The following is a 22,821-nucleotide window of genomic DNA, read 5'->3' as shown; positions in this document are numbered from 1 at the left end:
TTGAGTACCTCATCTCCAATACTTCATTGTAAGACTCTTGGATGACTCATGTGCTTAATTCATCCTTATAATTCTCACATGGCCTACCTGACACAGAGTCTTTCAAATAGCAGACACAGTACATGTTTTAGAGCGAATGAATGAATAAATAGTGTTATACTGGGGATCACAAGATCTTTTATTTATTTATTTTTTGTCATTATTTCATCAAGAAAGTCACTTAACATCCCTTAGCCCCAGTCTCACCATCTCTAAAGTGGAGAAGTCAGGCTACATGGTCTGGAAGCTCTAAGAAAGCATGGTTTGATGACTAGAATAACTCTTTTTTTTTTTTTAAAGGAAGCATGATACATATCTATGGTATCAGAATCCACTCCTCAAGTTATACTGCTTGACAGCTTGGTTGCCTGCATAATAGCAAGAAGCCATGGGCCTGAACAGCATCACGTGAGTAAAGTTAGCTGCAAGAAGAACTTCCACAAATGGAAAGGGCAAGAGCAAGTCCCAAGACTTCATCTCCCGAGGTGATGCTGAGTAAGAATGTGAGGGCCCAGGATGGCTCCTGGAAAGCCTGGAACCTAACACTGTCCCCACAGGGGTAGTTTTGGGGGTGAGGCAGAGTTGGGGTGACAGAGAATGCGTGTGGGAGAGTGACAGCCCCGAACTGGCTGGGCCTAAGCACTTCCCGGTGTGCTCTGTCTTCAGACTTCATGAAGCTGAGGTAAGAGTGGGGGTGGCCTTAGGTCTCTTAGTACAGGAAAAGTACATCGAGGTGGGAGGAGGTGCAAAGCCTGGAAGAGCCTCTAGGTCAGGGGTCAGCAAACGTCTTCTGTAAAGGGCCAGATTATAAAAAATTTAAACTTTATGGGCTATACGGTCTCTGTTGCAATTATTCAACTCTGCCATCAGAAGCAGAGGAAGGGGTGTGAAATTTGGGGGAGGGTGACAATATGAAAACAATGAGCATGGTTAAGTTTCAATAAAAATTCAATAAAAATTTTGTTTATAAAAACAAGAGGGTATTTGACCCCTGGCTGTAGTTTACCTACCTTTTTTTTTGTTGATACAACAAAAAGATAGGTAAACTAGGTAAAGAGGTAGGATAGTAGAGTGTTAACTGTGGTTGATTCTCATTAATAGATGCCTACTAAAAGTACTACAGATGTTCTAGAAATCATGATAAGTTATTCTCTTTTGAGCTGGAAAACTCAACTAAAACAAGATGTTTTATTAGTGAGCCAAATTTGGTCCATATCAGTCACCTTCTTTAAATTTATCACAGAATAAACTAAAAGAAGTACTGACAAATGGACAATAAAACAAACACCAAATACCCAATACTTTCATTAACAGTAATATCTCACTTCATTGCATTGACTAAGTAGACATAAAATATGTACACTTGGAAGCGGCCAGAAAATAATGCTGTGACCATGTGCTTAAGAGTAGTACAGACTGTGTGTACAATGCAGAGGGAAAAAGAAAGATGGGTGAGTTGGGGGAGAGAGTCTTACAGATTAAGAAAGGGAGTACAGTGTAGTGTATAGGCGTGGGCTCTGGACTGGGATACATGGGTCCATTTACTGGACCTTGTATTTACTAGCCATATGGCCTTGCACAAGTATCTCCTCATCTCTAAGATTGGAGATGGCGGGGGGAAGTATATACCTCATAGGGCTACCGTGAGGATTAAATGTTAGTACCTCTAAAGTGTTTAGAACAGTGGTCTGGCATTATAACAATAATAATGCTAATTATTATTCTATATTAAGATAGATCCTGCAAGAAGTTTGAATTTGGGTCAGCAAGAAGGAATGGGGAGGGCATTCCAGGCAGAAGATACAACATGAGCAAAGGCACAGAGGTAGGAATGAGCTTGGCATGGGAACAGGAGAGGGAGAAGGATGCCCTGAAAAGCCATGCAAAGGAGTTTAGATCTAGTCTAGAGACAGGAGACTGGCATGATGATGAAAACAGTGTAGGGGGAATCGGACCTCACAGAGTATGCCGGCTCCACTCAAGGGGACTTTCCAAAGCTATCTGTACATTTTAAAATGTCTCACTGGGAGTTGGTAAGGAAACAAGATATTAGATAAGTCAAATCTATTTCATGTAATCTCTTCATTTTACTGAGAAGTAATTTCCAAAAACTGTAGTTTGATTTTATCAAGTAACATTTGACTACAAGTTTGTTTTTCTTTCCCCCTCTAGATCTACTCAGATATTCTTTATTTCAAAATACATAAAGTGGCAGAGTCTGATGCCACAGATGTTCTTTTGTTGCTGAAAGGTTGAGAGGCAGTGAGCTGAGAAAAAACTCCTGCTGAAATATACAAAAAACCCTAAATAGTTAGTCTGCATGAAAATCTGGGGTGACAGCTACATGGATGAGCAGGTATTAGACAGAGCCCTGGTCATTTGGACAACTCCAATGACCAGAAAATAGATGGCCACATACTTCTATTTTTAAAGGCTCTGAGAGGTCTGATAACTTGACTTATTCCAGGCAAAATGTTCCCCTCAACTCCTGATGCCATGATGGTTAATTTTATATGTCAATTTGCCTAGACTAATGTGCCCAGTTTGGTGAAATGTTAGTCTACATGTTGCTGTGAAGGTGTTTTGTAGATGTGATTAACATTTACCGTCAACTGACTTCTTTTTTTTTTTAAGATTTTTTTGATGTAGACCAATTTTTTTTTTTTGCGATACGCGGGCCTCTCACTGTTGTGGCCTCTCCCGTTGCAGAGCACAGGCTCCGGACATGCAGGCTCAGTGGCCACGGCTCACGGGCCCAGCCGCTCCGTGGCATGTGGGATCTTCCCGGACCGGGGCACGAACCCACGTCCCCTGCATCGGCAGGCGGACTCTCAACCACTGTGCCACCAGGGAACCCCTGATGTGGACCATTTTTAAGGTCTTTATTGAATTTGTTGCAATATCGCTTCTGTTTTTATGTTTTGGGTTTTTTGGCCCTAAGGCATGTGGGACCTTAGCTCCCTGGGATCAAACCCACACCCCCTGCATTGGAAGACAAAGTCTTTAACCACTTGGACCGCCAGGGAAGTCCCTACCGTCCACTGACTTTAAATAAAGCAGATTACCTTCCATAATGTGGATGAGCCTCATTCAAACAGTTGAAGACCTTGAGAGCAACAACTGAGGTTTCTCAGAGAAGAAGGAATTCTGCCTCAATACTGTAATGTAGAAATCCTACCTGAGTCCCCAGCCTGCTGGCCTGACCTATAGATCTGGGACTCAACATTGCACCTTCAGCTTTTACCTGCGTTCCCAGCCTGCCAGCCTGCCCTACAGATTTCATACTTTTTGGTCTCCTAGCGGTTCTGTGTTCTGTTTCTCTGGAGAAGCCTGAAGTACCCCTCACCCCCAACAACACGTGCCAAGTTTTCTTGGCTGTCCAAACACTGGGCCCCAGACCTAGCCTCTTCCTATTTCTCAAATCAGTATCTCCATGTCTGGCTCCCTCTTCTTCCCAGGGGATATTATCCAAAGCATTAAATCCATTCTAAATAAAGAGTTAATAACTGATGAACAACTTTTTAGGGAGGAAATTAAAAAGCATCTACTGAAAATCTAACACATTGGTATTTGTCTTGACAAAACCATAAAACATTATGCTAAGTAAAAATGAGTAATTTGTTCCTTTAATACTTCATCACTAGTGATCATCAGTCAAGTTCTACATTTTATGCAGCTCTAAACATGATTACAAAGACTTGGATCAATCTGAAAATAACTCTGAATGCAACTAAAACATGTAGAACACAAAATAATGTCATGTATGTATGTACATGACAAAGATGAATGGAAATACAGATAAATGCGTAATTTTTTTTTTTTTTAATATATTGTCAAGGACCATGACTTTTCCCACCCCACACCCAAGGCAGACATTATTCATTCATCAATCACCACACTTTCCATCTAGAAATAGTCTCCCAAACCATCCTTATCTCTACTCTAGGCATTCCCTGCACCTGACATGAGGCCTGTTTGCCCTTCTGGATCTGGTCCAACTTTCTCAATTTACAGTTGACAAAACTGAAGCACAGAGAGGGGGCAGATCTTACCTAAGGTTGTGTAGCTAGCTCACAGAAAAACTTAAATCTAAATGTCTTGAATTTTAATTGTGACCTCTTTTTTTATAAAAATAAATATTTCAGGCATAAAATATAGAGAATAATGTAACGAACATCTGTATAACCACTACCCAGTTTGAGGTTAAATTTGATGTTTATCACTTCCATACTATTTTTGTACTTTTATATCACATGACTGTTTCCCATAAACACTACTTAGGGGTTGTTTGCATGTGTTTTTTTTTGTTTGTTTGTTTGTTTTTTTTGCGGTACGCGGGCCTCTCACTGCTGTGGCCTCTCCCGTTGCGGAGCACAGGCTCCGGACGCACAGGCTCAGCGGCCATGGCTCACGGGCCCAGCCGCTCCACAGAATGCGGGATCTTCCTGGACTGGGGCATGAACCCGTGTCCCCTGCATTGGCAGGCGGACTCTCAACCACTGCGCCACCAGGGAAGCCCTATTTGCATGTTTTTAAACTCTCTGTCATTGGTAATATGCTTCTCAGGTTGAGAAGCATATTACCTCTCCAAATTATATTGTTCAGATTTATTCATCTCAAAAATACATCTAGTTTTGGTGCTTTCATTTTAATTACTGTCTAGTCTTCCTATTCATCTTTTCTCCTATTGATTCATATTTGATTATTTCTAATTTGTTGCTATTATAAGTAATAGTACCGTGTACATTCCTATGTGTGTCTTCTATGATGTATATCTAAGTGGTCCTGACTTATTTACACTGTACCACATATTCTCAGGTAAGTGCCAAGGAGGGGTGAGGGAGAAAGAGGAGAAGCATCACTCTCTCACCTCCCTGACTCTCCCTTCCTCCAGGTTAAAAGGTAGAGACTGTGACTATATATAATTGTGGAGGGGCGGGGGGCCAGGCAGGGGGAGGAGGGAATTAGTCCCATTTCTTTAACTTGATTTTTGATCAAGATAGTTACTCTATTTTGAATTTCAGACACCATTAAAAGAGGGTTTGAAATTTTTCTGTTTATAAGGAGCTGTACTGGTTAAAAATGACTGTGATACACTGTTAATCCAAAGAAGTCACTTCATAACAGTGCAACATGCAGACCATGTGGCAGGCCATAGGATAGACATTTAGGTTGGCAGCAAGCCTTTGAGTGTTCAGTTCTCCAAATAGGTGTTTCTGCCTTCATTACTCAGATCCTAGGCTCTTTCCTGACAATATTTTCTCTCTATGAAAGAGCTTGAAAACTGGTCATTGACAGGCTCAATTAGCCTACGGGCACATTTTATTTAGTTTGTTTGGTATTTGAAATACTTTCAGCCAGCATTTAGTAATTAGGTTGTTTTTATATAAAAATATGGATTTCCATCTTCTCAGGCAATGTTAGGCTAGTACTAAATTGACATGGAATATACTCTCCAATTTGTTGAAATCCCTCCCCCACTCCCTATCAGGTTATACTAGACAGTGTTTACTCATTTCATCTCCTTCCTGGCCCTAGTAGGCACCTGAGTTTATTACCTCTGTGCTCAGGACTTCCACTATGCTTTCTTCCTTATGCTGAGCCATTGAAGGAGTCGCTTATACACTCTGACCTCGTGAAATTCAGACAAATTTTGGGCCTCTCCCATGGAAACTCACATGTAGGCCAAGCAGATCAATTTATAGGAATATAGGATTTTTGTTTCTCAAGAAATGAATGTTTCTATCAGGCCTGCCAGTGTTGATCTGAAAGTTTTCTGAGTCAAGAAAATCTTGTTGCTGATTCAGAAAAGCTCAGGGTAACAGTCCGGCCTAAGCTGCAATTCTTTCCTGGTGCTGTGCCCAGGGATGCGTATACAGTCACAGGATGTAGTTTCAAGAATCGCTTTCAGGGAAGTGGTGGAGACAGGGAGGGTGCAGGAGCCTCTTTTCATTTCATTCTTTTAAGTTTCATTTTGTGCTTCTAAGCTGCCATGTCTGATGCATAAGCCAGACACAGACCCTGGTATCTGAAGGTTTTCTAGGGTTATTTTCACAATTGGTCCCTCTGGAATTTTGGGGATATATTCAACAGAATTTGAAAATGAACAGTTCTGAATATTCTGACTAGCCGATACATAGTTATTTAGAAATTTCTATGAATTGCCTATCATTATTTTGGTGACTCATAAACTTGTGTGTCACACCATGTGATCCCTAGATTTCAGGGAAAGGCAGCTTTCCCAAGAAAGCCAGAAATACCCATTTTACAATGAGACCCAGGCCTTTTGGTCCCCAACACACCACTTCCCCAGGGTCTAAGCTTTTCATCCAATGAGCCTGAATGATTTCAGCAATCCTACTTCTCCTAACCTCCAGATCACATCCTCTCTCTTCCACAAAGTCCAGCTCCATGCCTGTCAACCTCATGACATACTTCTACATCCCCAGCAATGCCCCTGACACACAGCCCCCAACAGTGTACTTAACAACTGTTGCAAAAACATCAGCTGTTGATTGTGCCACAGTTGAATATCTTCTCCTTACTGTTAAATTTAACCATGCATCTAATTTTGTGAGCCCAGATGTCCTGTGCCTTATTTTCTAGGGGTGCTTAGGAATACAGACAGACGAAAGGCTACAGAGTTGTTCTGTGGCTATACAAGACACCATCTTGTTCTCCAAGAAAGGTATGGAACAACACAGGGTTGCAAGAAAAACGGGCTAAAAATGCCACTTAACAGGAAGATTCTGCACGAGCCTAAACTATTCAGTTGCCCTTGGTGCATTAATAGAGGTTATTTCTTAATTCACGCTGGGAGAGGAAAGGGGGTGAAAAAGAAAAGAAAAATCATGATTACTTACAGCTCTGTCCACTTCCCTCCTTACCGTGGTGACATATCTTTTTGTTGTGCCTGAAAAAGAAAAAATCCAGGGATGGGTTAAGATTAACGAGGAAATAGTTCTGTTTATAGGCTAAACAATGGCAGAACAAAAAGTAACTTCAAATAAATCCACATATAGAAGTCCAAATGTCCACCGTGGTTTGAGACCTCAGGCTGAATACGACGAAAAACCATACTCTTAGGAGAAAATTGTGAAGAAAGAAGGCCCCCACTTACTTCCTATTCTGTTGTCTGCCTCTGGCCCCCAGGTACTCAGAGGCTGAGGGGCTGCTAATTTGGGTATTCAGCCCAGGAAATGTCTCCGAAATTATCTCTCCCTGTTCTGCTTTAGTCCTGAATACCACTTCCTTCCTGTCTTCCCTAAACAGAGCAGATGGTCTGATCAATTAATTTACTCTAAGGTATAAATGACATACCTGTTCAAAGTAATTCCTGGGGCAGAAGCACAAGTTCACATGATGGGACGCTGCTGACCACTGTTTCCCTGGTTTCATCTCTTTCTCAACCGCTGATTTCACATGTTCCCTCCCACTCTGATTTTCTTCCAGGGCTTGATGCCCATGTCCTACAGTTGCCTGGGCTCCTGAACTCAATCCATCCCTAATTCTGCTTTTGCTCTGTACATCAGATTCTTTGTAACTCCCTCATAACCATCCTGACCTTGGCCTGGACTTAGAGGGCTTCTATCCCACACGGCAATCTCCTCCAAGAGTGTTTGTATTTGAAAGGAGCCCAATGGTTAGCCTATAGAAATTGCCCTTGAATGTTGGAGATTGAGTGAAGGTCTCTAATGCCTGAGGTCAGTGCTGCCATTCTCTGTGGTTCTCATGCAAGCATTAGCCAGCATATTTGGCCTTTGGTTTAAATCCCTGCAAAGTCCTGGCTCAGTCTTTTAGGGCAGTGCCACTCAAAATGTGGTCCATGGGCTGGTACCAGTGGGTGAACTGATTGTTAACAGTCTATGATGAGATAGATATAAAAATCAAGTATAAACATTTAGAAACTTTTATAGAAATTCTTTTAATATGTTTTGTTTTTTAATGATCATATTTGTTGAAATATATATTTATTGAAATATCATATTATATTGAATCCAGTAGAAATTGGAAATACTGCTCTATCCCACAGAGTAGCTACTAGCCACATGTGGCTATTGAACACCTACAATATGCGAGCACTTAAAATATGACCAGGGACTTGAATTTTTATTTAATTTAAATAACGACATATGGCTACATTGTACAGAGCAGGTTAGCATACATATCTGCACATGGGAGGTTAAATGTCTAAAATTTTGTTTAACGTCTATATATGCCAGGTAATGTTTTAGACACTGGACATATACTGATGAATAAGAGAAACACAGTCCCTGAACTCAGGAAATTTAAAGATTAGCAGATGAAGCAGAACTTGACATTGTTTTTGTAATAGAAGGCCAACTTCTTTTCTGGAACCCAGCAAGTCACCCTGCAGCCGTAAACTATTGAATGGTTCCTCTTAAGTGGAGATGGTAAACAGAACCCTGTATGGACTGTCAACAGCCTCCCTATACACCTTGGTGTGCAGAGCTGGTTGCTGAGACATAGGTGGGTAAATCTATTTAGGAGCCAAAGAGCCTTCTGGGTGGACCTGTTTATTTTACTCTGATAGATTTAGAAGTTTGGGACAGCAATGTCGCCAAGAGGAACTCAAGATAAGGCAGTTAGGACTGATGTCGCAGGCTCAATGCAAAGGCTGAGCGCAGAAGAGGCTGGCTGGGCACAGCTGCTGTTAAGGCAGGAAGCCCCTTCTGCCACACCAGCCCATGAGAATCTTGCTTTAGGAGCAATGGCAGAACGTGTGAGGGGAGCCAGAAGAGTTGCCATCCTGCATCACTCTGGTCTGTGTGGGGATCTGGACTGGCAAGGGTACCTTTGTGTGGTGGACAGAGATACCCAGAGGGAACAGAGATGTTGCACGGCAGTAGAAACAGCTGCAGCTCAAAACCAGTGCCCTCTGGTGAACTGACCTAGCTCCCCAGTAGCCTTCCTGCCTGTTTTGAAGCAGCACTGACCCCGGGGGCTAAGCAAGCCTTGTGACAGTCTGTGGGAGGTGGGGAAGTACATACTGTAAGAGGGAGACACTGGACTTCTTGCTGAGGTAGGCAGGTGGGTACTTGAGGATTTGGAAAATTAAAAGGGATGCAATTCCATTTATAGCCCAAGCTATTAAAACAGGCCGTAAGTATGTAATGTGTGCTGAGTGCATTGAAATGAGAAGTAGGTGCTATGGAAATATCTAACAAGGGGATTTGAAGTAATGGGTGTCGTGGGGAGTAGAGTCAGGGGTGGGAGTAGAATCAGGGAAGGCTTGATGAAGTGACAGCTTAGCTAAGATTCAAAGGATGACTCCAACTCAGGTGGACAAAGAAAAGAAAGTATTTTAGAAAGAGTGAATATTATATGAGAAAACTCAGAATTGCAAGAATGAGATATCTCTGTGGACCAGACAATTCTGCATGGCTAGAGCTTGGAAAACGAGGGTACAAAGCCGAGATGTGAGTCATAGGACCAGGGATTTGTTGGGATTTCACCCACCGAGCAGTGAGAAGCCATGGAAGAGGTGTGAGCAGAGAAGACATGGTAGATTTGAGAATTTAAATGCCTGTTCTAGCTAAATTGAAAATAGACCACATTGGAGGCAGGAGTGGGTGGAGGGAGACAAGTAGGAGGGTTCTGCCCTAGTCCAGGTTGAACCACAGTCGTGGCAGTGAGGTTGGATCAATAAGCTGGAAAATGTTGTTCTCATATTGCTTCCTGCATCAGATGGGAAAAACACCTCAAAGAAGTTGAGTGATTCGTACAAGATCATAGAACCAATATGTGGGAGCACCAGGTCCAGACCTAGCTTCTGTCACTGGTTTGAAGCTCTATCCAGAGTACCAGAACTTCTCAAGCTTCTTCTGTGACATGAGTTTGTCTACATGGCAGATGCATTTCCACACGTGTATCTGTTTACTCCCTTGCAAGAAAGCAGATCCCAAAGCACAAGAGTTAGAGAGGGGGGTTATTACATAGGCAACGGTGATTTCACTCTGGTTCATTAAAAACAGAAAAGGAATCATTTGAAAATGTATTCACTTACCTCTTATTAGTAACAAATCTCTCCCACTCCAGTTGGTGCCTGAGACTTGCACCCAGCTTGAAGCTACTGATAGCTTCACTTACTCTTGAGATTGGGATGGGGGATGAGGGGAGGATTTCTTTTTTCTGCTCTATCTTTAAGGAATGTTGCTCCATTTCATTTTCCCAAAGAGAGTAGGGACAGAAGACTCTGCTGCTCATTTCTGAGGTGACTAATGGGCTCTCAGGTCCCACGTCTGGGACCTTGGTTATAAAGTTGTTTGTGAGAGGTACGTATGAGGGAGGTAATGAAAGAATGCAGAAGGTAAGATTTTGATGAGCTGCATCTGTCATGACTCTCTGAGATCATAGATTTGCAGAAGTGATTCTGTTTAGTCAAAATTCTTTGGGGCAAGACCCTGTAATTCCTCCTTTATGGTGAATTGCCCTTCCCCTCCACTTCTATCCCCTCTCTCTCTCTCTCCCCACCCCATTTTTCCTCCTTTCCTCCCTCCCTTCTTCCCTTCTTCCTTCCTTCCCAACCCCCCTCTTTCTTTTAACAATAGTTCTTGGATGCTGGATTCCATAGTAGAGGGTTTTGTGGTTAATACCCAAGCTAATGCACACATAGGTCAAAGGAAAAATTATGACCATATTTCACGGCAGATGAGACTATAGAAGTTAGACTGTAGACGTAGGATAACAATCACCTAAAAGCCCCCCAATTCTCAAATAGTGACCATTCCAAATTCCTACTGAATTACTCCCAGATGCATTTTCCTTTGCTATAGGCCATGTTTAGATCTTGGGAGGAGCTCACTGGGTGCTGACAAAGGAATAGTTTTAGAAAGCACCAGATAGGCCTGCAGGTATTCTGGCATGGGCTCAAAGGCCACAGGCATCCTCTGTCCCAGCTGTCACAATAGAATAGGAATGGGTTGGTAAGCATGTGACAGGGTGAGGAGGGAGCTGCTGAAAGACCTCAGGGTACCACCAATCATGTGCTTTCCCTACCCCCAGATGGCCTCATACTTTTTTCCTTTCCTTACCCAACCAGAAGATTCAGATTCTTGTGGGAAGGAGGAGGGCTCAGCCCAGCGCAGACCCAGAATGGAGAAAGGAGGAATGAGAACTAAAGGAATCCTCATAAAGGATCCTGGCATCCTCCCACGAGTGAACTCTGACCACATACTCATCTGTATTGCGAAAATAACACTGATCTCACGAGGCTAATGACATTTTCTTGGCTCAAAGATCACAGCAAACAATTTCGGCCACAGGAACAAAACATTCCTTTAAAAATATTCAGTGTAAAGATTCCAGCTCACTGAAGACTGGAGCCATTTTTTTTCCGGGGGAAAAATCATCAGGAAAAGCCCAAAGCAATTCATAAGCCCTGCGTGGACTGAATTTGAAGCTGGGCAGCTGTAGGCCAGTGAGGCCAAGCAGAGCCTCACACTGCAGATACCCAGTCCACTCAGTTACCATGAATGAAACTCACTTACCTTTTCCAGAATAAAACTTTTGGCAGAGCCGTTTTCTTAGGACTATCATTGTGGCTATGAACATTAAAGCAATGATGAAGGAGAGGATGAAAATATGAAGCAGTGAAGATGGACGGATCTCGGGGGATTCCAGATCACCTGGAGGAAAGAAAAGCACCAGAATCCCATTACATGTTAGCTTAGAGGTAAACCAACAAGTTGGCCAAATGACTGGGTTATAACCAACATGGCCAACTTGCACTGAGCATTTACTCCATGCCAGGTACTGTCCTATGAATGCTGTATGTATATGAATGCTGTATATATATGAATGCTGTATGTATATGAATGTTGTATGTATTCGCTCTTTTACTCCTCACAACCATCCTATGAGACAGGCTTTACTATGACCCTCATTTTACTGATGAAGGAAGTGAGGCACAGAGGCCTTTCCCAAAGTTATACAGTAAGTGACATAGCTGAGATATAATCCAGGCTGCCTGGTTCCAGATCCCATGCTTTTCATCATTCTGATACACCTATCATATTATGTCTTCCTTCCTTCTTTCTTTCTTCTTTTTCTTTCATTCCTTTCTTTCTTTCTTCCTTCCTTCCTTCTTTCTTTCTCCCTTCCTCCCTTCTTTCCTTCCTTCCTTCCTTTTTTCTTCTTTCTTTCCCTTCTTTCTCTCTCTCTCTCCTTCTCTCCTCCTTCATCATCTCTCTTTTCCCAGTAGGATAGTCCCTCAGCCCGAATATGTCTCCTCACTCCACTGGTAAGCACTCATGGTGCTTAGAATTTTTACCATCAGTTATTCAATCTCCAGGATTAACAGGATCCTTTTGAAAAAACTAGAATATCATACCTTAGCATGAATCACTACAACTAGCCCTTTTCCTTGTCTCAGCTAATCAAGGTCTGACAGTGAGGAAAAGATGAACTAGTAGAGAGGTGGATGAGAAGAGTAATTTTGGAGGTTGGGGGAAAGACTTGTAAAGGAGAGCTCTGGTTAGAATGAGGGCCCCAGACTGACAAAGGGCAGGCCTGGAGGGGCGTCCACTGTAGGGAGATGGAAGGGTATCCAGGGTAAACTGTGCCCTTTCCAAAAGGCTGAATTTTGCCTCATGGAGTAACTCATAAAGAATAAACATAGGGAATTCCCTGGAGGCCCAGTGGTTAGGAGTGTGCGCTCTCACTGCTGAGGGCCCCAGGTTCAATCCCTGGTTGGGGAGCTAAAATCCCACAAGCTGTGCGGCGTGGCCAAAAGAGAAAAAAGAACATAACAGCCTGGTCCAGGAAAAACCTGGCAAAACTGCTCATGAGGAAGGGCTCAGTCCTGCCAACTGCCCTCCCCCTCCCCTATCATAGGGCTGTCTGAGAATCACAGACAGTTTTAGCTGAGGAGGGATCAGATATCATTTGATGTGAGGCCTTCGTTTTACAGTTGAGGAAGTAAGGCTCTGAGATGCTAAATTATCTATAAGGTCATCACTGCTAAGTAAGTGACGAAGCCAGGATTGCAAACCTAGATCTGTCTGATCCAAAGCTCAGGCCCCACAGATATTTGTCTCTATCCTAAGTTTGTGGTGAACATTAAGAAAAATAAAAAGCATTACGAAGTCTGGTTCATCTACACACTGGATAATCCATATATAAAAATTTTAATTGAGGTATAATTGTCATATAACGTTATATTAGTTTTAGGTATACAACATAATGATTTGATATTTGTATATACTGTGACTGATCACCACAATACGTCTAGTTAACCTCCCTTACCATACATAACCCATAGTAATTAATATCTTCTAGGAAATGCTGATTAAGCACTTGCTACATGTAGCACCATAAGTCAAAGAGTTCTCACTGTCCCCACAACACGAGAGGCCCCTACTTCAGTGCCTTTATGCAAACCCTTGTCCTGGGCAGGTTCCCTCATAGTTCCTTCCACACACAAACTCTACTTATTCCTGAAGACTTTCTAACATTGAACATCCAACAGGACATCAGTCTGCTTAGATTGTAAGTATCTGAAGTGCAAAGATTTTCTCTAAGTCATCTCTGAATCCCCTATAGAGCCAGGTGCCAGCTACATGAAAGGTGTCAATAAGGATCTGTTGGGCTGAATTGACCATCTGTCTATCTAGTCTACCTTGCCCAATCTTCCTTGTCATTAGTTACCTTGTGGCAGACTGCTGCTTATCCCTTAAATCCATTCTCCATTTCTTCTCTAGTATTAGCTAGGGATTAGGTGGACACATGGCTTCTCTGAGACTACATTTCTAAGCCTCCCCTGCAGTTAGGTGTGGCCAGCCACGTGAACTAAGTTCAGGACTAGAGAATGGGTCTTTTGAGTCTTGGCCTTCAAACACTGAATGTGTCTCTTTTCCTTTCTGAAGGCTGAAACATGAATGTGGCAGTGACCCAGCTTTGACAATTCAGCAGGGGTAACATCCTGGAGAGTGCCAGAGCAACAAGATGGAAAGAACCTGGATTATTGAATAACTTTATGGAATATAGTGACCTACCTGCTCTGAACCACCTTCTATCTCTGACTGTGACATCAGAGAGAAATATACTCCTGCTTTATTTGAGTCACTGTATTTTGAGGTTACTTAGCCTACATCCTAATACATCTTCTTTTAGATTGTTTTATAGTAATTGCATGCTACTTAACAATGATGTCATGATGCAATAGGAAAAACATTGGATTTATCCTATCTACAGCCTCATGCACTCATAAGGAAGTCATGCCTCTCACTAAAGGTACCATACTTTTTTTCCTGTTTCATCCTTTCTGACTGCTAAGGACTTTACAAACATATTTCATTTAATCCTCACAATAACCCTATTAGATATCTACCATTATTTACCCTCATTCTACAAATGAGAGGCTGAGTTCTAGGGTGGCACAGTCATACGTTCATGTTCTCAGAGCTAGTAGGTAGCAGAGAGAGGATTTGAAATTCAAGTCCATCTGACTTCAGAGCCCATGCTCCTGACCACTGCCAGAGAGTCACTTCCAAGTCTCCTGGGAGAACTTCTCTGCCAGCCCTACAAGGGTCTTGTTATAATTATTTCCTGTGTTCCAATCTCATTATATTTCCTAATGAAAATGCAACACTGCCTTAGTGGAAGGAACCCTGTTTCAAAGGGAAAATGGTCTCATTGCTCCTTCATTTCTGATTGAAAATTAGGATGTTCAGTCATCTATTCTAGAGCCACTGGAGCACCTCCCACCCCAGACTCTCACTGCTATATTTGTTTTATTCATTGACTTCTGGAGAAGCATGTTGTGGGTCACAGAAGTCAGCTGTGAGCTGCTCAACTTATGAGAATGAGTAGAAAGGGGACAGTCATAAGACAATTTAAAAATGCCTTTGTGAAACAGAAGCAAGAATGCCTTTGTGGGAGAATGTGTGACTTTGGTTATTTTGTTGCTATTTTGTTGGTGTTTGTATCACAAACTAGGGGATCATTTGACTGCTCTGATCTGGCTGTCCACACAGACTAGCAGCTGGGATGATGGGACTGGGGTCATCCAAGACTAAGTCTCCAACCCATTAATCTGACATTTATTGAGCACTATATGGGCAGAGCACTGAGGTTTTGCTTTAGTTTGGACATAAAGAAGACTCATGTGAACAATTAAAATACATGGAAAATAAAATACCAATGAAAGAGAAAAGACAAGTACAGTCACAGGCAAACAAAGAAATGGTACAGGCAATAGGTTTTAGGACACAAGATGAAGGAAAGATGCCTTGTACCCTGGAGTTACCTGAGCTGCCATGGAGAACTGGTGAAGAGGGCGAATAATGATATTTTATGTGGAAGAAACTACTGAGCAGAGAAGTCATGGTGATTGGAGAGGTACAAGAGGTTCAGAGAGTACAAGGAAAGGAAGGGGAGCTGCCTGGAGCAGAGGATCCATGTCAGGGGATAGGATGAATATAGAGCTGGGAAGGATTCTCAACATATCTCTAGAGACTGGTTGAAAATCTCTGACTACACAAAGATTCCTCCATTCCCCTGCCAGCCGCATTCATGAGTGGTATCCTAGGAGCTCCCAACCTCTGATGCAGACCCCACAGGTCTCTCCCACGATTGTTGACTATTCCATCAGCTCTGTTGGCTCCCTTGGAGAGAAGAGCCAGCTTACTTCATTCCTAACTTCTCACCACCCCAAGGCTTCCAGAAGAATGGTTAGTCTGCTCTTCCACCTCTCTACCATGAAGAAAAAAATACTGATGTACTCAGTGATGTGAAGTCTAGATTCCAGTTATTTCCAAATTCATCTTACCCAGGCCCCTGTTTCCCAGCAAAGCTCCTTATATGTGTCATTCTAGAAAACCACATTTCATCCAAAGTATTGGCCAAAAATTAACCAGGCAGAAAATTCCACATAACAAAGGAGAGTTTACTAAACAATTCTTGGAAAAAAATAATTCCCCTGGGATTGTAATATATAAGACTCTAGACCTCTGGTACGAATTAGTTATAGCTCAATTTTTATAAGGTGACAAGTCTGGTGGTCTTAGCTGTGATTTAAAAAAGAGGTAGAGAATATTGAAAGGTCCAAACTTGCCTAATTCACTATTTTCACTCAGAGTTGGCCCTAAAAATGGTAAGTTGCTAAATCCTTAGCATGAATCCTCTCCTTACTTCCTCACTTCATCATAATCACTTAGTTAGAAAGAAGCTGGGCTAACTTTAGCGCTGAAATTGGGTAGCCAAGTGTGGATAGCTGGGGAAGCGGGGAATTGGGGGTTTGAAGATGACAACGGAGCTGGCTGCCTCTGAAAACTATATCAGGGAGGATTCTTTTCTTGTAAAAAAGAGAAATGCTAGGAAATTAATGATGAGATGGGCATTGAGTCACTTCAAAGTTCTCAGTCTGGTCTGTGGATTGATGCCAATCCATGATAAAATTTAATTTGAGACAGGGCAGGTATCTCTGGTGCCCCAACTCATATTCTGCCTGTCTTACCCCTGATTTCAGCTATGGCTGAATGTGGCTGAATGATGGATGGCTCTGTGCAGGTTCTAACTCACTTCCCCCAGACAGTCTTGCCTCAACCATGTGCTACTTTATGCCAGGGCTCCCCCAATGCTGAGGGTTGGTCCCTTTCATCATTACTTCCAGTGACCCATTTGTAGAATTTTTGCTTCTCATCTCCACAAATTTAGGCTCCACTTAAAGGTCCAGCTTCCTAGTGGCAAGTGCTTCTCCCAAAGGATGCTGTACCAAGGGATATGTTCTATTGCATCTAGATAATGCCTAGTCAGCTTGAGCTCTACCCACTGTCAGACCAGCAGGCAAAGAAAAGAATCATTGCACTGGTAGAGTAATCAATCTTGATTACCAGGAAGAACTCAAATGCTGCTACATAATGGAGGCAAGGAAGACTATGTCTGGAACTCAGGGATCCACTGATTCTTAGAGTCTTGTTACTTCCATACCCAGTAATAACAATGAAAAGGCAATTGCTACAACTTCAGTCTGCTAAGGGCAAGGTGACTACGGGCTCATGTCTCTCAGGGTTGAAAGTCTGAGTCACCCCCAACCCCTATTTCTCTTCATCTTCCAGGCAAACAAACTATTCCATCTGAAATGCTGAGCGAGGGAAATCTAGAATGTATGGTGGATGAGAGAAATGACAAACATCACTTACGGCTTGGGATCAGTTGCAGCAGCAGAAGCTGTAACTTGTTCCATGAACTCTCGTATGTGCATCTTGTGCAGAGATTGTAGCTACTTCCCTGCCTGAAGCCTCGGAGACAGTGGACTTAATGTAGGGCATGAATGGAGGGATTTGAGCAGCACAAGGGATAGACTGTTGTAGTCCTGCCTCATTTCCTCTCAGCTTCACCCCTGATTTCAGCCACAGACTGGGTAGAATTCAGGGTGGGCCTTGACTCACTTCATGGTCAGTGATTCACCTCAAGTGGATACATTGCTTTCTGCCCTGGAATGACTTTGATGCTATAGATGGTATGGGGAGCTCACTCAGCCCACATGCATGCATAGCTCACAGTAGAAGGCAGTTAACGCTCCTGGGGACAACTGTTAACCACTGGGGGTAAAAGCAGATTGATTAGTCCTTCCACCTGAAGCCCTTTGAGTAAACATCTTAGGAGATGATCTATGCACTTCTCAGGTGGTCCTTGAGTACTTAAGCTTCTATTGTCCACACCAACAACTTTGGTAATGCACCCTTCTATTTGCTTTTCTTTCTTTCCTGTCTTGATTTCCTAAACCTCTCACTTCTGCTCCCTGGGGTCATCACCTAAATACCTGCATGCCACACAAGTCCTTATCATAGGCTCTGTTTTATCTAACTAAGGTAAAGGGCAAATAGTGAAATATAATGACAACATAGCAAATCTTCTATAAAGTCAAATTTATCGTAACTAGGGGCTGTTCTTTACTTGGAGATTATATCCTTTATTGGTATGATAGCAGAATAATGACTCACCTCAAACATGTCCATGTTCTGAAACCTGTGAATGAGTTATCCTACACAGCAGAAAGATTTTGCAGATGTGATTATATTAAGGACCTTGAAATGTGAAAATTATCCTAAATTATCAGGTTGAGGTATGTATTGCGGGGAGGCATCTAATGTAATCACAGGGTCCTTAAAAGGTGGAAAAGGTGGCTCTTAAAAGGCAAGAGAGTTAAAGAAAGAGATGTGATGACAGAGGCAGAGATCTGAGTAATGCAATTGCTGGTGTTGAAGGCTGTAGGAAAGGTCCACGAGCCAAGGAATACAGGTGGCCTCCAGAAGGCAGAAAAATCAGGAAAATGAATTCTCAGAGCCTGTGCAATCCTGTCAACACCTTGATTTGAGACCAGTGAAGCCGTTTTCAGATTTCTGACCTCAAAAAGAGTGAGGTTAAGCCCATGATGTTTGTGGAACAATAGGAAACTTATGTCTCTGGTGATAAAATGACCTGTCTCTTATGAAATGATTATGATACTAGATGTTAACTCTCTTATTTGGCAAATGAATGTTCTTGGCAGATAAAAGAATTGTCCGACTACCAAAATTGTCAGAAATTTTGCTGGTGCACGGAATTCTAAAGTATGGGATTCAGCATAGCCAGTGAAGCCTCTAAATGATTATTTTAAGAGGTCAGTTTTCCTGGAAAACCCTAAAACCACTTGGCTGGCAGCAAAGTCAGCAAAGTAACATTCATACTGCTGACTCGTAGTACTGTGCCTGAATCACAATGATGAGCCTTTATGCTGGGTGTTTTCAGTTTCCTCTCTGGATCCATTCTCTCCACTCCAACACTCAGTTCTGAGCTCTGAGAGGTTGACTTTATGAACATGTCAGTGGAATTCCACCTGGGCTCTGCTAATGGGAAGCACCAGCAGGAGACTGGAGGGTGGGAGGAGAACGAGGTTGTGGTATCCATTCATCAGCTTCTGCTCTTTGGGGTTGATGCAGGTGGCAGCATCCCTGTACCGGAGGCCACAGCTCCCTCCTCCAGGTTCCAGTAGCCTCTCCAGGGTGGTAATTGCTCCCCGACCTTTGAAGCCCCAGGTGTCCTGCACTACCTTTAGTACTTTCTCTAAATCCTAATCCCACCTTCATAAATAGTCCCTTTATTACACTGTCCTCAGATTACTCATTCTGAATGTGTCATCCATTTCTTGCCTGAACCCTGACTGGTAAGCTAGGCAGCTCTTACCTTGGTCAATGATGGCCGAAGTGAGTTCCTTCATATTGGCATTCCAGAACACACAGCTGAAATTCCTGCCAGGGTGTGGCTTTAGGCGCAAAACACTAGTGACCTGGTAGAGGCCTTCAGAGGTCTTGGTGTGGCTGGTGTTGGTAGGAACACTGGTATTTGGCCAGGACACTTCTGCCAGGGGATAGCCTACAGCCTGGCAGGTGAGCTCTACCTCATCTGTCCCTGGGACCTTAAGGTTGCGAGTGTTTATTTTCTTGTAGGAAGCTGGATAAGAGAAGAAGAAAAAGAAATAAGTCTCTCTTTTCTGATTCCCGTAGATCTCTGTACTCAATGCCACGTGAAGTAAAATTATCATTATCAATATTAAGTACTAATAGTTTTAACTTGTTAAACATTTCCTATGTCCCAGATATCATGCTATTTTACATACATCGAATTATTTAATTTTTACAATACATCAAAACAGCATTGTTAATATACCTAACTTTTGTTGAAGGTAATTGAGGCTAGAGAGGTCGAGATTTCACTCAGAGGCACAGGGCTTTTAACTGGTGGAGCCAATTTATGAACACTCGAGGTTTGATTCCAAATCTCAATGGTGCTTTACGCTACCACAATCTGTGGCATCCTGTATTAATGTAAATTATCTTATAATTGGGGATTGGAGAAAAGAGAGGCTGGGTAAACTAAATCACTAGAGAACCCCCATATCTCACTTTATTTAGTACTTTTTCTAACATCTTCAGGAGAAAATTTCTTTCCATGTCCTCCTTTCCTCTGTCCTCTTTAAGATTAGGAGGAGAAAAAATAAGGACCTAGAGATCTGTTGGAGGTCAGATTCATTGCCATCTTGGCCCCAGATGGTTCCATCTGGGTTTGTTTTTTCGTTTTTTTAACACCTTTATTGGAATATAATTGCTTTACATTGCTGTGTTAGTTTCTGCTGTATAACAAAGTGAATCAGCTCTACCTATACTTACATCCCCATATCCCCTCCTTCTTGCATCTCCCTCCCACCCTCCCTATGCCACCCCTCTAGGTGGACAAAAAGCACCTAGCTGGTCTCCCTGTGCTATGTGGCTTCTTCCCCCTAGCTATCTATTTTACATTTGGTAGTGGCTATATGTCAATGCCACTCTCTCACTTCGTCCCAGCTTACCCTTTCCCCTCCCCGTGTCCTCAAGTCCATTCTCTACATCTGTGTCTTTAGTCCTGTCCTGTCCCTAGGTTCTTCAGAACAATTTTTTCTTTAGATTCCATATATATGTGCTAGCGTACGGTATTTGTCTTTCTCTTTTTGACTTACTTCACCCTGTATGGCAGATTCTAGGTCCATCCACCTCACTACAAATAATTCAATTTCGTTTCCTATTATGGCTGAGTAATATTCCATTGTATATATGTGCCACATCTTCTTTACCCATTCATCTGTTGATGGACACTTAGGTTGCTTCCATGTCCTGGCTATTGGAAATAGTGCTGCAATGAATGTTGTGGTACATGACACGTTTTGAGTTATGGTTTTCTCAGGGTATATGCCCAGTAGTGGGATTGCTGGGTCATATGGTAGTTCTATTTTTAGTTTTTTAAGGAACCTCCATACTGTTCTCCATAGTGCCTGTACCAATTTACATTACCACCAACAGTGCAAGAGGGTTCCCTTTTCTCCACATCCTCTCCAGCATTTATTGTTTCTGGATTTTTTGATGATGGCCATTCTGACTGGTGTGAGGTGATACCTCATTGTAGTTTTGATTTCTCTAATGATTAGTGATGTTGAGCATTCTTTCATGGGTTTGTGGCAATCTGTATATCTTCTTTAGAGAAATGTCTATTTAGGTCTTCTGCCCATTTTTGGATTGGGTTGTTTGTTTATTTGATATTGAGCTGCATGAGCTGCTTGTATATTTTGGAGATTGATCCTTTGTCAGTTACTTCGTTTGCAAATATTCTCTCCCATTCTGAGGATTGTCTTTTCATCTGGTTTATGGTTTCCTTTTCTGTGCAAAAGCTTTTAAGTTTCCTTAGGTCCCATTTGTTTCTTTTTGTTTTTATTTCCATTTCTCTAGGAGGTGGGTCAAAAAAGGATCTTGCTGTGATTTATGTCAAATAGTGTTCTTCCTATGTTTTCCTCTAAGAGTTTTATAGTGTCTGGCCTTACATTTAGGTCTTTAATCCATTTTGAGCTTATTTTTGTGTATGGTGTTAGGGAGTGTTCTAATTTCATTCTTTTACATATAGCTGTCCAGTTTTCCCAGCACAACTTATTGAAGAGGCTGTCTTTTCTCCATTGTACATCCTTGCCTCCTTTGTCATAGATTAGTTGACCCTAGGTGCATGGGTTTATCTCTGGGTTTTCTATCCTGTTTTTTGATCTATATTTCTGTTTTTGTGCCAGTACCATACTGTCTTGATTACTGTAGGTTTGTAGTATAGTCTGAAGTTAGGGAGCCTGATTCCTCCAGCTCCATTTTTCTTTCTCAAGATTGCTTTTGCTTTTTGGGGTCTTTTGTGTTTCCATACAAATTGTGAAATATTTGTTCTAGTTCTGTGAAAAATGCCAGTGGTAGTTTGATAGGGATTGCACTGAATCTGTAGATTGCTTTGGGTAGTATAGTCATTTTCACAATGCTGATTCTTCCAATCCAAGAACATGCTATATCGTTCCATCTGTTTGTATCACCTTTAATTTCTTTAATCAGTGTCTTACAGTTTTCTGCTTACAGGTCTTTTGTCTCCTTAGGTAGATTTATTCCTAGGTATTTTATTCATTTTGTTGCAATGGTAAATGGGAGTGTTTCCTTAATTTCTCTTTCAGATTTTCCATCATTAGTGTACAGGAATGCAAGAGATTTCTGTTCATTAATTTTGTATCCTGCTACTTTACCAAATTCATTGATTAGCTCTAGAAGTTTTCTGGTAGCATCTTTAGGATTCTCTATGTATACTATCATGTCATCTGCAAACAGTGACTTTTTTACTTCTTCTTTTCTGATTTGGATTCTTTTTATTTCTTTTTCTTCTCTGATTGCTGTGGTTAAAACTTCCAAAACTATGTTGAATAATAGTGGTGAGAGTGGACAACCTTGTCTTGTTCCTGATCTTAGAGGAAATGGTTTCAGTTTTTCACCATTGAGAACTATGTTGGCTGTGGGTTTGTCATATATGGCCTTTATTATGTTGAGGTAGGTTCCCTCTATGCCTACTTTCTGGAGAGTTTTTATCTTAAATGGGTGTTGAATTTTGTCAAAAGCTTTTTCTGCATCAATTGAGATGATCATATGATTTTTATCCTTCAATTTGTAAATATGGTGTATCACAATGATTGATTTATGTATATTGAAGAATCCTTGCATTCCTGGGATAAATCCCACTTGATCATGGTGTATGATCCTTTTAATGTGCTGTTGCATTCTGTTTGCTAGTATTTTGTTGAGTATTTTTGCATCTATGTTCATCAGTGATGCTGTCCTGTAGTTTTTTTTGTGTGTGTGACATCTTTGTCTGGTTTTGGTATCAGGGTGATTGTGGCCTTGTAGAATGAGTTTGGGAGTGTTCCTCCCTCTACTATAGTTTGGAAGAGTTTGAGAA

At 41.9% G+C, this 22,821-nt stretch overlaps 1 protein-coding gene across 4 annotated transcripts in view; it reads right to left on the bottom strand.

Moving 5' to 3' along the window:
- Positions 1-22,821, bottom strand: part of PDCD1LG2 (programmed cell death 1 ligand 2) — a 117,074-nt gene that overhangs the window by 37,051 nt on the left and 57,202 nt on the right. For all 4 annotated transcript variants that reach the window (XM_067744312.1, XM_067744313.1, XM_067744311.1 and 1 more), the window contains exons 4-6: positions 19,228-19,494; positions 11,550-11,687; positions 6,903-6,952 (exon numbers count right to left, since the gene is read on the bottom strand). In XM_067744312.1, coding sequence (XP_067600413.1) covers positions 6,903-6,952; positions 11,550-11,687; positions 19,228-19,494 — 455 coding nt within the window. The remainder of the gene's footprint in view (positions 1-6,902; positions 6,953-11,549; positions 11,688-19,227; positions 19,495-22,821) is intronic.

The sequence above is a fragment of the Pseudorca crassidens genome, chromosome 7 (genome assembly GCF_039906515.1).
Source record: "Pseudorca crassidens isolate mPseCra1 chromosome 7, mPseCra1.hap1, whole genome shotgun sequence".
Lineage (NCBI taxonomy): Eukaryota > Metazoa > Chordata > Mammalia > Artiodactyla > Delphinidae > Pseudorca > Pseudorca crassidens.
This window is presented reverse-complemented; position numbering and strand designations above follow the sequence as displayed.